General features: G+C 38.5%; 1 protein-coding gene across 1 annotated transcript in view; it reads left to right on the top strand.

Moving 5' to 3' along the window:
* LOC140465077 (tyrosyl-DNA phosphodiesterase 2-like) overlaps positions 1-10,789 on the top strand; it is a 36,932-nt gene extending 26,143 nt beyond the window's left edge. Inside the window, exons 5-7 of the mRNA XM_072560927.1 lie at positions 3,475-3,593; positions 6,005-6,175; positions 9,834-10,789. Coding sequence (XP_072417028.1) covers positions 3,475-3,593; positions 6,005-6,175; positions 9,834-10,112 — 569 coding nt within the window. The 3' untranslated portion in view covers positions 10,113-10,789. The remainder of the gene's footprint in view (positions 1-3,474; positions 3,594-6,004; positions 6,176-9,833) is intronic.
* The last annotated feature ends 2,874 nt before the right edge of the window (positions 10,790-13,663 follow it).

The raw sequence follows: 13,663 nt of genomic DNA, 5'->3' as shown, positions 1-13,663 counted from the left end.
AATATTCTTACTTACTGTGCACTGAAGAATATTCTGATGAATTGGGTGTCTGAGAGTCTACCAGACTTGCTGGGATGGTGGAAATTAATTACGGAGCACATTCCCTTGTTTTTTTTTTTACAAACATGGTGCACCCCACAATAGACCTTTTTTTTTTATAAGTCATGGCAGCCCTTTTTTTGTCAGCTATCTTAACCTCCAGGGTGTTTTTTTTAAACCAGTATGGTTAGGTTTGCTGAGCCCTGGGCCCTAATATGTGTGTGTATATATACACAACGCTCCTGTTTTTTTTGTTTGGGAGCTTTGCGCCGAGCATAGCTGTTTTGTGTTTTTGTGTGTCCTTTTTGTTTTGTTTTATCCATCTTTCTTATTTATTGTTGTTTTGCAGTGTTAGGGTTTGATTTGTATTATTGGATACGTCAGAAGTTAGTAGTTATATTGTAATTTGTATTTTTCTTTATATAGACTAATATTTGTTACTTGTTATATTTTCAATAATTTTGTAAAGTAAAAAAAATTTTCTTGCTAATAAATATGTTTACAAAAAAAAAGGGGGTCACCTATTTAAGAGAGAGATGAGAATTTTTTAATCTCCTGTTGAAAGGTTTTGGAACTCTTTATAAAAAGTATTGGAAACAGAGTTTTTGAACATTTTTAAGGCAGAGATAGTTAGATTCTTGATAAGTAACAGGGTGAAACCTTATCAAGAGTAGGCATGAATGTAGAGCATTCAGGAGAAAGTGAGAACTACAGGAGGGCCAGAGTCGAAAAGGGTGGAACTAGAAAAGCACAGCAGGTCAGGCACCAGCTGCGGAACAGGAGAGTTGATATTTCGGGCATAAGCCCTTCATCAGGAATGTGGAGAGAGGGGGTAGAGAGAAGAGAAATAAATAGGGGGTGGGTGTGGGGCTGGGGGGGGGGGGGGATATTAGTTGAAAGGTGATATGTGAATGCATGTAATTGTGATAGGTTGGTGGATAGGTGGGAAGGAAGATGGAGGAGGCTTGAGGGGCCGAATGGCCTACTCGGCTTCTGATTTGCATACTTCCATTTGAATTTGAGTGCCATTAGTTCACATGTTGATCCAACAATATCGAGTGGTGCAAATGCTGAGGTTCATTGGAAAAACTGATAATTAAGAAATTATTAACAAAATTATGTTGTTATTTGTCAATCACATTAAATATAATCTACGAGTGACTAGGGCCAAATGTGGTAATGAAGTTTATTTGATCTTCAACCTGGCTTTTTGATATTTGTTCAGACCTCTGAATTTGGTACTGAGAAATGTGATTTGAATATTCTAAGTAGCTTTTTATTGCATAAAAGTGTGCTTGGTAAAGTATGTGGTTCTCCAGAACCATCCACTGAGATTCATTCTGGACTAGAGCAGAGTGGCAACAATAAAAGTGCAGATGCTGGAAATCTAAAGTGATAACGTAACAACATAAATGGCTATTAAGCAGCAGTAAGACAGCAATAACCTGCTCAGTTGGGTTCTACCAGACCTACTCAATGCCTGAGGCCTTCACAGTCTTGATCTAAATTTGGTCAAACAACTGAATTCAAGAGTGAAGGTGAGTGACTGTCTTTGACATCAAGGTAGCATTTGACCAAGTGTGGTCTCAAGAAGCCTGAGCAAAACTGCATCCAGTGGGAATTGGGGGAGAGGAACTGTCCACTGTTTGAAGTCATACCTAATACAAAGGAAGATTATTGTTGGAAGTCAGTCATCTCAAAGCCAAAAGCTCCTTGGTGTCCTAATATCTCTTCGTATCCTGGGCCCAAACATCTTCAGCTGCTTTATCAATGACCTTCTTCCTGTCTTTTGGTCAGAGATATGGGGATATTCACTGATGTTTGCAAACATTCAACACTGTTGATGGTGACTCAGATACTGAAGCAATTTGTGCCTGTGTATAGCCACACCTGGACAACATTCAGGCTTGAACTGAAAAGCGCAAGTCTCCTTTGCAGCACACAAGTGCCAGGCAACCACGGTGTGAACAAGAGAAAATCTAACAGTCTTCCCTTAGCGACACCACTACTGAATTCCCCCCAAACTGTATACGTCCAGTGGTTGTTATTGATCAGATGCTGAACTGAACTAGCCACAAAAATACTGTGGCAACAGGATTGGGCTTGAGATAGAGAATACTGTGGTAAGTTACTCACTTCCTGACTCCGAAAATCTGTCCATCTATAGAGCACATGTTGGAAATGTGATGGAATGATCTCCAAGTGGCTGAATGGTGTAGGCTCCAACCACACTCCTAAGTTCAAGATTTGGAGGGGTCAATGTTGGACTGGGGTGGATAAAGTTAAAAATCACACAACACCAGGTTATAGTCCAACACGTTTATTTGGAAGCGCTCGCTTTCTGAGCGCTGCTCATTCATCAAGTGGTTGTGGAGTATAAGGACAGCATAATTTCAAAAATTCAATACCATCCAGGTCAAAGCAGTTAATTTGATTGGCACCTCATTCACCAGCTAAAACATTAACTCCTCCTTCAATTAGCAGCACACAAGTAACAGTCTGTACTATCTGCAAGATCTACATTCATGACAGCAAATCATTTAAACCTCCTTTGATAGCACCTTCCAAAACCTGTGATCTCTACCATCTAGAAGGAATGTTCATAGGAATGTCACTACTTGCAATATCCTTTAAAAGACACCCTGACTTGAAATCCTATCCTTGTCCCTTCACTGTCAGTCAACGTCCTGGAGGTCCCTTTCTTATAGCACTTGGATGTCCCTTTATCTCATACACTGCAGTAGTTCAAGAAGGCAACTCAACACGACCCCCTTTAGGGCATGGGATGGGCAAGGAGCGCTGGCCCAGCCAGCAATGCCCCACAGCCCATGAACAAATAAATAAAAAATAATTGGAAATGTTCATCAGGACGTGTAGTATCTGTGGAGCGAGAAACAAATTCTTGTTTCAGGCAGGTGACCTTTTTTAGGTTCTACCTGATGTTTTCCTACTCTACCATGAGTTCTGATCATAGTTCATCAACATGAAACTTTATCTGTTTCTCTCTCCATGGGTGCTTCCTAACCTGATTAATGTTTCTAGTATTTTTGTTTCTAAGAACAAAACAAGTCTGAAGTCTTGTTTGTGTCCTGCTTCCATTGTCTCATTCTTGGTCATGCCTTCAGCTATCTAGGTCTCAAGCTAAAGAATTGCCTCCCTAAAATGTTGTGTTGGTCTGCCTCTTGCTGTCTTTTCAGTCACTCCTTACAATCTACTTCACCTCATTAATATCTTTGTGTGGTTTATTGTCAACTTTTGTTTCACACTGCTGTAAAACTGGGATATTTACTGTTAACTTTGCAATATAAGTATGTCACTGTAAACTTCAAACTTAAGAAGATTTCTTGAATAAAATTAACTTTTCACTAAATGGGAAAGAGGAAGGAAAAGTTTTATTTAATAAAGAACTTTAGGAATTAACTTTTTTGTGTTTAGGAGATGAAGGTGACTACTTCACAGCCATTATGCTGAGAAAATCTCGCGTAAAGTTATTGAAACAAGAAATAACACCTTTCCCAACTACCTCAATGAAGAGAAACCTTCTTGCTGTTCAGGTAGGAAGATGCAAAATTCCTCATCTAAAGAGGAATTTAACAATTGGTAAACAACTTATGTGAAGAAATTGCTTTGTAAACTTGTTTCTTGGGGGCGGAGGAGGGTGGGGGGTGGTGGCAGGTGGCACAACCTTTTTAAAGTGCAAACCTTTTTAAGCATCTATTTAAGTTCTGCTGTTGTAAAAGTTCTAAAGATCAAGCTTATTGGTAGGTAAACATAGTGTGTGTTGCTCTGCCTTTGTAAAAGGATGTGTTTTGAGCAAAATTAGAGTAAGAAGAATAAGAAGTTTTATATCAGCAAACATGTTTTAATTGAGCTAGAATTGAAATAGAAAGCAATCTCATTAACTTGAGAGCCTCTAATCACTTTCCTACCTGTACAGTAATGTCTGTTATACCACAGGAATCTTTTCTTGATCCTCTCTCTTTTCCAGTTATGTGCTACCTTTTGGTGAGTTCAACCAATATGATGAAGGGTGAGATTTTGTATGCATACTGCTGTCAGCCAGCTGAAATCTATCAAGGAGAAAGGCTCCAATCTGCTGACACATGCTTAGAATGCATTGCCTGAAAAGGTGGTAGATAAAAATATTCAATAGTATTGGGTAAGTTGTAGGTGTATTGGGTAAGATTGGAGATGAGAAGCTGTTTAACAGAGACGGTGCAGTTTCTGTTCTTTACAATTCTATCCCATCTTTCAGTTTAGTTATAGTAAAATTGAAGTCATTCTTTTTGCAGCTTTCCAGAAAGCATTTGCTTCTGGCTTTGATTTACATCTATTTACTGTCCTTTGTGGCTCTGCAGTTCTTGACTCTGAGCTCACCTGCCTCTTTAACACCTTCCATGTTGTGACGTGTATTTATCTTTGGTGCTGGGAGCGTATGCGATTTCTTTTTGAAGAACTGAGGCAATTTTAAAAAAAATTCTAGTTATTTACAGTTCACCATTGCCATCTACAACCCGAGATACAGATCTTCACAAAAACCCTAAAATCCTTTGGGAATGTCTGATTTGTGTTTAAAACTGAATGGCAGCGAAAGCAGTTCCTGCGGTATATCTGTGGGAAATTAAATCAGTCAATGGGAATTGGTACAGCATGATGTTTATAAGAAAGGCTATCATTGGTCACAAATCCAGATTAGGATGATGCCAATTGGGTCATTCCCATGTCTGTTATATCTGTTCATGGACTGAATCTATGAACACAATTTGTATCCTCTATTAATGGCATTTTCGCTAAGAAACAAAGTTACTTTATTAGAAGGTAGCTGCTGTTCCAAGCAGGAGTCCTCTATGCTAAAGTTCATGGACACTCTGCTGTAAATCCTACCATAAATTCTGCCTTGCTACCACCTTTGCTACTGGCAGTTCCTTTGACAGCACATTCTAAACCCATAGCCACCTAGAAGCACGGAGCCAGCAGACGTATCGGTATACTATCACCTGCAAGTTTACCTCCAAGCCACAAAGCATCCTGACTTGGAGCAATGTCACCATTCTTCACTGTCCTTGGGTCAGAATCTTGAATCTCACTCATGGCACTTTGTGTGTACCCACACTATATCGGCTTTCGTGGTTCAAGAAGGCAGCACATCAACACCTTTTTGTTGAGGGCAGTTAGAAAAGGGCAACAAATGCTGGCCTAGTGACACCCACATACAGTGAACTAATAAAACAAAATGCTCTTTTTCGAAAATAATTCTGTAAGGCTTAAAGTTGCCCTATCTTCACAATAGGATAAACAAATTTGCATGGGTGCTCTTGCCAATTGTCTTCTTTTCATGGAGTGCAGTTAATAAAGAAATTTGAAATGCATTTACAAAACAAAAGGGAATTCCTAAAGCTAAATAGTTATTTTATTGTTCATGTCCCTTTCCCTTTGTGTCCACTGTATCATGATACAGCTATTCAGATTTGAGGAAAAAGGATAAAGTTCAGTTTTTTGTTAGATTTTGCTAGCATCATCTTAACTCCAATACCAGGCAAGTTTAATATCTAACTCTTCTCCCTCTCCAAGCAAACTGTCCTGCTGAATATTAATGGATGATTCCCATCTGTTGTAGCTCTCGAGGGTTTAAACATTCCTCCCTAACTCCCACTTCTCAAGAAAACTTAAATAAATTACAAGGGAGTCAGAACCCTTTACACAATATACTAAAATATAATTTTTGAATACCTTCTTGAGGTAGAATTGTAGACTGTGATGTTCCAACATCGCACTTGGCAGTTTCATAGAAATAATGAAAAACCACTCCCTGTGGCAAGTCTAAAGTGGATGCTGCCTGACCTGCTGTGCTTTTCCAGCGCCACACTTTTTGGCTCTGATTTCCAGCATCTGTAGTCCTCACCTTCTCCTAGTTTAATGAAAAATGATGTCAAACAAATATCTTCTCTGCCTCTCCTGATTGCAGGTAAATATTGCAGGAAATGAACTCTGTTTAATGACTTCCCACCTGGAGAGCACTAAAGCACATTCAAAGGAACGAGTCAAACAGCTAGAGATTGTACTAAGGAAAATCAAAGAAGCACCAGAAAGTGCCACAGTAATATTTGGTGGTGACACCAATTTGAGAGATCAAGAGGTGAGTTTATTACTTAAAGTATGTTAGCTTTTTTTATACCTGGCTTTTATTGGATTACATAGGATACATAGCACAGAAATATGCCCCTTGGCTCAGCCAGTCTATACAGGTGTTTATGTTTCACTTGAGCCTCTTCCCATCTTTGCTCATCTAAACCTTTGCTGTAAGCCCCATTCCCCCCTCCCTTAATGCTTTCAGATGTTGATTTAATTTATTTTGTTTGTTTTTTCTATCTTTGTCATTTATCGAGACCCCACGTACATGCTTACTGGAGTAGAAATGCAATAAAAGGAGGGGTAAACCGTAGTGATGTATGGTAGCCATGCTAACACTTGACCTTCTACTCTCCATTCGCCTGAGCGTAAAGCTTTCTTTTAGTAATGCACTTCTGTTCAAGAGATTCTGCTCTTGTCCCAAGAGGCTGTTCCTTAGTTAACTTTTTTTTCTCTGAAATTTGCTTTCATTCATGTCTCTTTCTTTACCTTCACACCTCTTGTGTGAAAACTATTTTTGTAGCCACTTTCAAGGAACCTTCTCTATTTCTTTTTGAGTTTAAGATCCAGAAAGAAATTTTATTTTTTCCACTTGGAAAAAGATCACACCTTTTCACTTTGTTATTAATAAGAAATTCCATACTTGATTCAAAAGAAAAATTATTGCTTTGACAATAAGTTAACTCTGAGCTGAATAGAAATATGTTATTTAGTGGAAAAAAAAAAGGCATTTTAAAGTAATCATGAACAAAACCCTTCTGCCTCTGCCCTGCCATCCTTCATGTGTATATTTAATTTGCATGAGGGGTGAAGGACTGTCATAAAGGAGTTATAAAATGAAAACAGGCAAAATTGGTCTGGCCTGTCAGCAAATATTTTTCATTGCAGCTAAATGTATCTTAACATTTTTTGCTCAGCTTCTTCCAATCTCCCTTCAACTCCTTTTTCCTTTGTCACTTTTCCAATCTCATCTTGTTAGTTTTAGTCTCAGTCACCAATCCTGGAAATGAAATCCTATAATTTACAATTCTGCCCTCTGGTCAAAATATCTAACATTTGGTCTTGTATTTGGGCTCCTTGTTCTTAACCCCCTCAGTGCTGGAAACCATCTTCTCAATTTAAAAACAAAATGGAGTATTTAATTTTAAATTTTGAAATTGCTTCCACACTTGTAACTCTATTTTATTCAACAGATTTTTTTAAAACATTGTCCAGGTTTCTGAGGCATGCGGGAAGTAGATAGAAAGTAGTAGCTTATGCATTTTATTTCTTTGTACCAAGCTTGAATTTTCTTGTTTTTTATGCGTTCTTTGTCATCTTGAATTTTTTTTTACAGTCTCTCTATACTTCTGTTGACTTTGACTTTGGCATCACATCTGCCACCTTTTTATAATCTCTTGTCCTAGGTAAATAACATGTAGTTAAGTCTTATCGATCCATTTATTCACAGACCTAGACTAACGATCCAGAAGCATTAGTTAAATCCCATCACTGCAATTAAGGGTTTTAAATGTGATTGATTAAACTTGGAATTAAAACTTACTCGTGTGAGTAATTGAACATACTGGATTGTCATAAAACTAGTTTTTATTGTGGAGTCAGAATGGAATAAGCTGTTATCATTCCCAGCAATGCGGCTACATCTTAACTGACTTGTTAACAACAAAGCAATTTTATTAAAATTGCTATGAAGTTGGTATAATTAAGAAAACTTGACAGGCACAGCTCTTAATGACCTAAAAGGAGCAAAGGCTCACCTACCCCTGTCAACTTTGCAAAGTCCTCACTAATGTCTGGTGACTTGTGTCGAAGTGACATTTTAATAGCCAAAGCTAAGCAATTCCAAGACCATTCAGATCAGACGGTCGTGTAGTTCTGCCTCTTTTAATAGATAATGGTAGTGGATAATAAACAATGAAAAGAGAGAGAAACTTTTCTCTCAATGATTTGGGAATCCATCATGTGAATGAAGAAGATTAGGTTAAGCATTTGCAATTATTTTCAGCCAGAGATACAGAGATGATCCAACTCAGCCACCTCCTGATGCCAGCTTTCAGTCAATTTTTGATTCATTCCACAAGATGCGAAAAAATGGGCACTGGTGATATCCCAGCTTTGGTGCTGAAGACTTTTGCTTTGTAACTAACCATGCTCCTGGCAAGACTTTTCCAGAACAGTTCTGATACTAGCATTTAATTGACAAAGTCAAAAATTGATCAGGTGTGTTCTGTCCACAAAGTAGAATCCCAGTTCAATCCAGTCATTTACTACCTCATCAACCTACACTCAATGAGCAAAATAATGGAAGATGGCTCTTAAAAAATGATAACTTGTTCACTGAGACTTTAGTTTAGGTTTTGCCAAGGCTACCTTGCTCCAGACCCCAGTACAATTATGTTCCAAACATTAATAGAAGAGCTGAATTCTAGATGTGAAGTGACTGTCCTTGTCATTAGGGCAGCATTTGATCGAGCATGGTCTCTCGCGCTCGCTCTCGCTCCCTCTTCACAAGTACTCACCATCTGACTCTTCAAACCTTGCCTGGTATTGACAAGACTTATTTAAAGTACATGATACACTTATGTGAATGGTTGACTTAGAAACCACCCAATCCAAAGGAACCCATTTGATTTACACGTCATTTATCACCTTAAACATTGAGTTTCTACATTAATGGTGCACAATACCAGCAGTTTATGTTTACCAGATGGACTGCAGTGACTTGCCAAGGTTCGACCTTTCAAAGTACTTGACTATGTGAAGAGTTAACTGAAAGCCCTACTGTTTCTCTTTGTTATGGCATTAGACAGTGATATATCTGCAGAATATTTACTGTGTGCACATTGACCCTTTTGATTAAAATCTTGTTCCATTTTGACAGTAGTTAGTGATATTAGACCAGCATTCACAATATGCACAGTAACTGATAATTGAGACCACCATGAAAACTCTGATTGCAATTCCAAAAGGCAGATGTTCACTGAAAATATTTGATGTTTTAACAGACTTTTGTTGCACTGGCAAAGTATGGTGCCTCATTCTCTTGCTTTATCTTCATCCATAATCTGTCATCTAGTGCTGCTTTTGTAAGGGAGCAGCTATTAGCATGAACATGCCTCAGTAGGGAGAAGTGTCGCAGGAACTCAAACATTGCCTATGGTGTGATAATTAATGGTAATTCTGTTTTGTATTACTTTTATAATCAATTACACCTAAACAATTTGTGATTTATTATGCAATTTTCTTTTGAACATTTTTACTAATATGATTCAATTTTATACTGGACTGATCTTCAGGTTTCTTTATAAAAGTCTAGAATTTTTGTAACAGAGAGCATTTACAATCTCTGCTTTCACAAACCCTTAGCAACTATCCAAAGCACACTTTCTAAAAACTTCATTCTGATGTCAACTCACAAATAAATAAAACAAACAATTATTAGCTTGGGAGTATTTTGAAATACTAAGTATCTTTGTGCAGGAATTACCAAAAGTAACTTGTCAATTGCTACCTCACTAGATGCTGGAAAACCCTTGGCTTCCATCCAGTGTCAGTCTAAGATGTTGAAGGAGGAGGCTTGTGCATGTCAATGTGTGACTTTCATTGAAGCACTCTCTTACATAGTTTAAGATCTATCATCTTTTCTCAACATGTTTTATTTGCAGGTTACAAAGGTTGGAGGTTTGCCGGAAGGTGTCTTGGATGTCTGGGAGTTCTTAAACAAACCTGAACATTGCCGATATACCTGGGACACTAAAGCTAATAATAACCTGAAGGCTCCTTACACTTGCAGACTCCGCTTTGATCGTGTGTTTTACAGGGAAGCCAGTGAAGGTCAGATAGTTCCACAACAAATGACCCTTGTTGGACAAGACAAGTTGGATTGTGGGCGTTTTTGCAGTGACCATTGGGGGCTCCTTTGTGACTTTGATGTCATATTGTGAGTCTTGGCTGTGGTGGGTAGAGTAGAAGGCAACACTTAAAATACAATTACATGTGAAATCTCTACCAAGATGATTTGTAATAACCCAGTCAGAATATTTTCTGGGTGATCAGGTGTCTTATCATGTTTTCCTGATTAAAGTGATCATGCTAGTTCATGCTTGAGTTCACACTCTAATTTCCTGAAGAACGAGAGGAATAGATTTAGTGAAACAGGAACGTTTACGCTATGGTGATATAAGCATAAAGTTGTATTTTTGGAACGGAGATTCTAATAGGCTGTGTGCGCATAACGCTGAAGCAGAGTTCTTTCAGTGATCATTGTTTCATTTATTAGCACAACTGTTGTCTTGCTGACTATAACTTAATTGCCCTGCACTGTGTTTTTAAAACATTATGGCAGAATACCTTTTAAGTTGATGCCTTGTTTCTTCATTAAGATAGCCATGTTCAGAGAGCTTAGGAATTTTATGCTGGTGTATTTTTGCAGAATGCAGATGACTTCATGATACATTATGTAAAATGTAATCCTAAGCTCGTGAAGATAGCAGAAGTTACCTTCTTCTTAAATGTCAATGTGTAACTGATGATCTTTGCTTTTAAGTATGTTCCTAATTTTAATGTTGTGAATAAAGAAACCTTTTAGCCACCTATAAAGAAATCAGACTGTATTTTATTTTGCCAAGAAAATTTTCATGAGTGAAATGTAATTTTTCTTTGTTGAAATGGTGCAGTGATGCAAAGTGATAGAAAAATAAAGCACTGGAGTGTAAAGGATGGAAGTTCTCTTTTAAAGCTGTCAGTTTCTGATTCCATTGTGCTGTGTGGATGACAGGTCAGATTGGCGAGTATTTGCAAGGACACCAAGTGATTTAGAAACTGATGGAGAAAGGAAAACATTCACTGAAGAATTGTGTTACCTGAACCTTCTTTAACAGGTGTGATATAAATGAATTCCATATGGGAGAGGGTTATTGTACAAGTGTTACAGCATGCAAGCTATTCCATTGCCACTTAGTTATTAGTGAGGAAAATAATCGATTCCCGTTTGAATTTATTTAGTTTTATTGAGGCCACTAAGCACAGAGTAAACAGTTTGTTTTTCCTGTGATTCTGATGTCAATAGCAGTTATTTTTACATATAGCATTGTATGATTTTAGTTTCCTGGTGTTAGTAGAAATTTAGATTTTTAGATTCTAAGGGTTAACTGGTAAATGCTAGAAATAAAAGGCTGGTTTCAACTTTGTATGGAATAAACCTTTGCCCCGATGTGGGTGTCTCACCCTTTTGGGAACTTCCAACTTCCAGCAATGAGAGACAATACACACAACTGGACAACAACGTCAATTATCCATAGTTTTCTACATAGTGAATTGTATTAATGTGTGAATGTTGAGGAATGCTGTTATTTAATACCATTCTTAATTGCCATTGTGGTGGCTGAGTTTTCTGACCTATAGCAGTCCTTTTGTGAAGGTGGTAATGTTTGCATATCCAGAAAAACGACACCCCACTTTTCAGGTTATTTTCCTGCATGTATAAGCAAAGTCTGAAATCTTCCATATGTTGTCTTGTTCTTGAATTTTCCTGAACTAATTTGTCTTTTTGAACTTCACCGAAGATTTATAACTAAAGTTATGCTTATATGTGACGTGGATTGTTAGGGATGGGGATTTCAACTTTTGATTGTTTGGGTGGTCAGTTGGCTAAACAGTTATCAAATTTGGAAAGGGTGAAATACATCTTGATAGTTTGTGTTCAGTTAGTTGGTAAAAGAATATATTTATGAATGAAATTGGTCAGTAATGCGGAGTGATAATGCATATTGGTCTTTTACCATATCAAACAGGTTTATAAAGGTAGCAGTTGTTACAATGTTCATCAAGCCATTGTAAATTCTGATTAAAAAGGATGGCTTTGGAAATCTGTACGTGTGTGAAATTGACAAAAGTACTTACTATTTATGGGCTCCTACTTTCTAATATCTTTCATCAAGTTGGTCAGAAATGGTGAAATGTGTGAATGGAGCTTTGTAGTATTAGTAGGCAGAAAACCTGCCATCACTCACTGAATGAAAGATCTCTCGATAAAAGGATCCACAGTGCTAACAGGATCTTCTAGAAAGTGATGGAATTCCTTTAGTGTGGTGAATGCTGTCACAACTTAATGGGATAGCACGCTGAAAATCAAGCCCCACTATTCCGAGAGTCATCACAAAAGTTATAGGTTTTAAAATAAGTACATAATTCTCCAATTTAATTGATTTTCAGACCCAGGTTGATAGAAAGCACGGACTGGATTTCTGTACTTAACAAGAATTACTATTTATTACAAGTAATTAGACTCGAGCTACAGGTAAATAGTTATAGACTTAAGTGTTATAAACTAAATAACACTACAAATTAAAACATTTTCCCTTATCAACTCCCCCTTGTGTCTGTGTGTGAATGCACACACGCAAGCAGATGAAAAAAATAGGTTATGGGCAAAGGAAAACTGAAGCAGTTCAGTGGTTTTTATTCATGTGTTGTGAGAAAGTCATTATGATTCTTGTACTGGTCAGAAGTTTGCAGTTTTTTTTCCACGTGTTTCCACTGGCTTGTAAGATCTTCCCTCTCCACATTCCTGATGAAGGTCTTCATCATTTGACATGATGTCAAATTCAACTGGACCATCCTGGACACCTCCCTCCCCTTCCTAGACCTCCATCTCAATCTCTGGCAACTGACTAACCACAGACCTCTTCTCCAAACCCACCAACTCCCACAGCTACCTGGACTATACCTCCTCCCACTCTGCCTCCTGTAAAAACTCCATCCCTTATTCCCAATTTCTCCACCTCTGCCACATCTGTCCCAAGAATGATCAGTTCCACCTTTAAAGACTGCAATTTCCCCTCCCACACGGTCAATGATACCCTCCAGCGCATCTCCTCCATTTTGTGCACCTTCGCCCTTAAACCCACCCCTCCCAACACAATACGGACAGAAAGCTGCTGGTCCTCATCATTTACCACACTTGCCTCTGTATTCATCGCTTAAACCTCCCGACACTTCTGCCACCTGCAAATAGATTCTTCTCTCCTCCTCTCTGCCCCCCCGCCCCAACTAGGGACATATTTCCCTCCCAATACAATCAACATTTCAAAGAGACCATTCCCTCTGCGACTCCCTTGTTGGATCCACAGCCCACACCTTACTCTGCCACCGCAACAAGTGCAAAATGTGTGCCTACACCTCCCCTCTTACCTCCATCCAAGGCCCCAAAGGATCCTTCCACATCCAACAGAAATTCACCTGTACTTCCACAAACGTCACCTACTATATCCATTGCACCCAATGTGGTCTCCTCTACATCAGGGAGACAGGGTGCCAACTTGCGGATCGTTCCAGAGAACATCTCTGGAACACCCACACCAACCAACCCCTCGCCCCACGGCTGAACATTTTAACTCCTCCTCCCACTCCACCAAGGATATACAGATGCTGGGCCTCCTCCATTGCCAATCCCGAACCATCTGACACCTGGAGGAAGAATGCTTCATCTTCAACC

The sequence above is a fragment of the Chiloscyllium punctatum genome, chromosome 41 (assembly GCF_047496795.1).
Source record: "Chiloscyllium punctatum isolate Juve2018m chromosome 41, sChiPun1.3, whole genome shotgun sequence".
Taxonomy (NCBI): domain Eukaryota; kingdom Metazoa; phylum Chordata; class Chondrichthyes; order Orectolobiformes; family Hemiscylliidae; genus Chiloscyllium; species Chiloscyllium punctatum.
The sequence above is the reverse complement of the archived record's forward strand: the minus strand, read 5'-3'. Positions and strand labels throughout refer to the sequence as shown.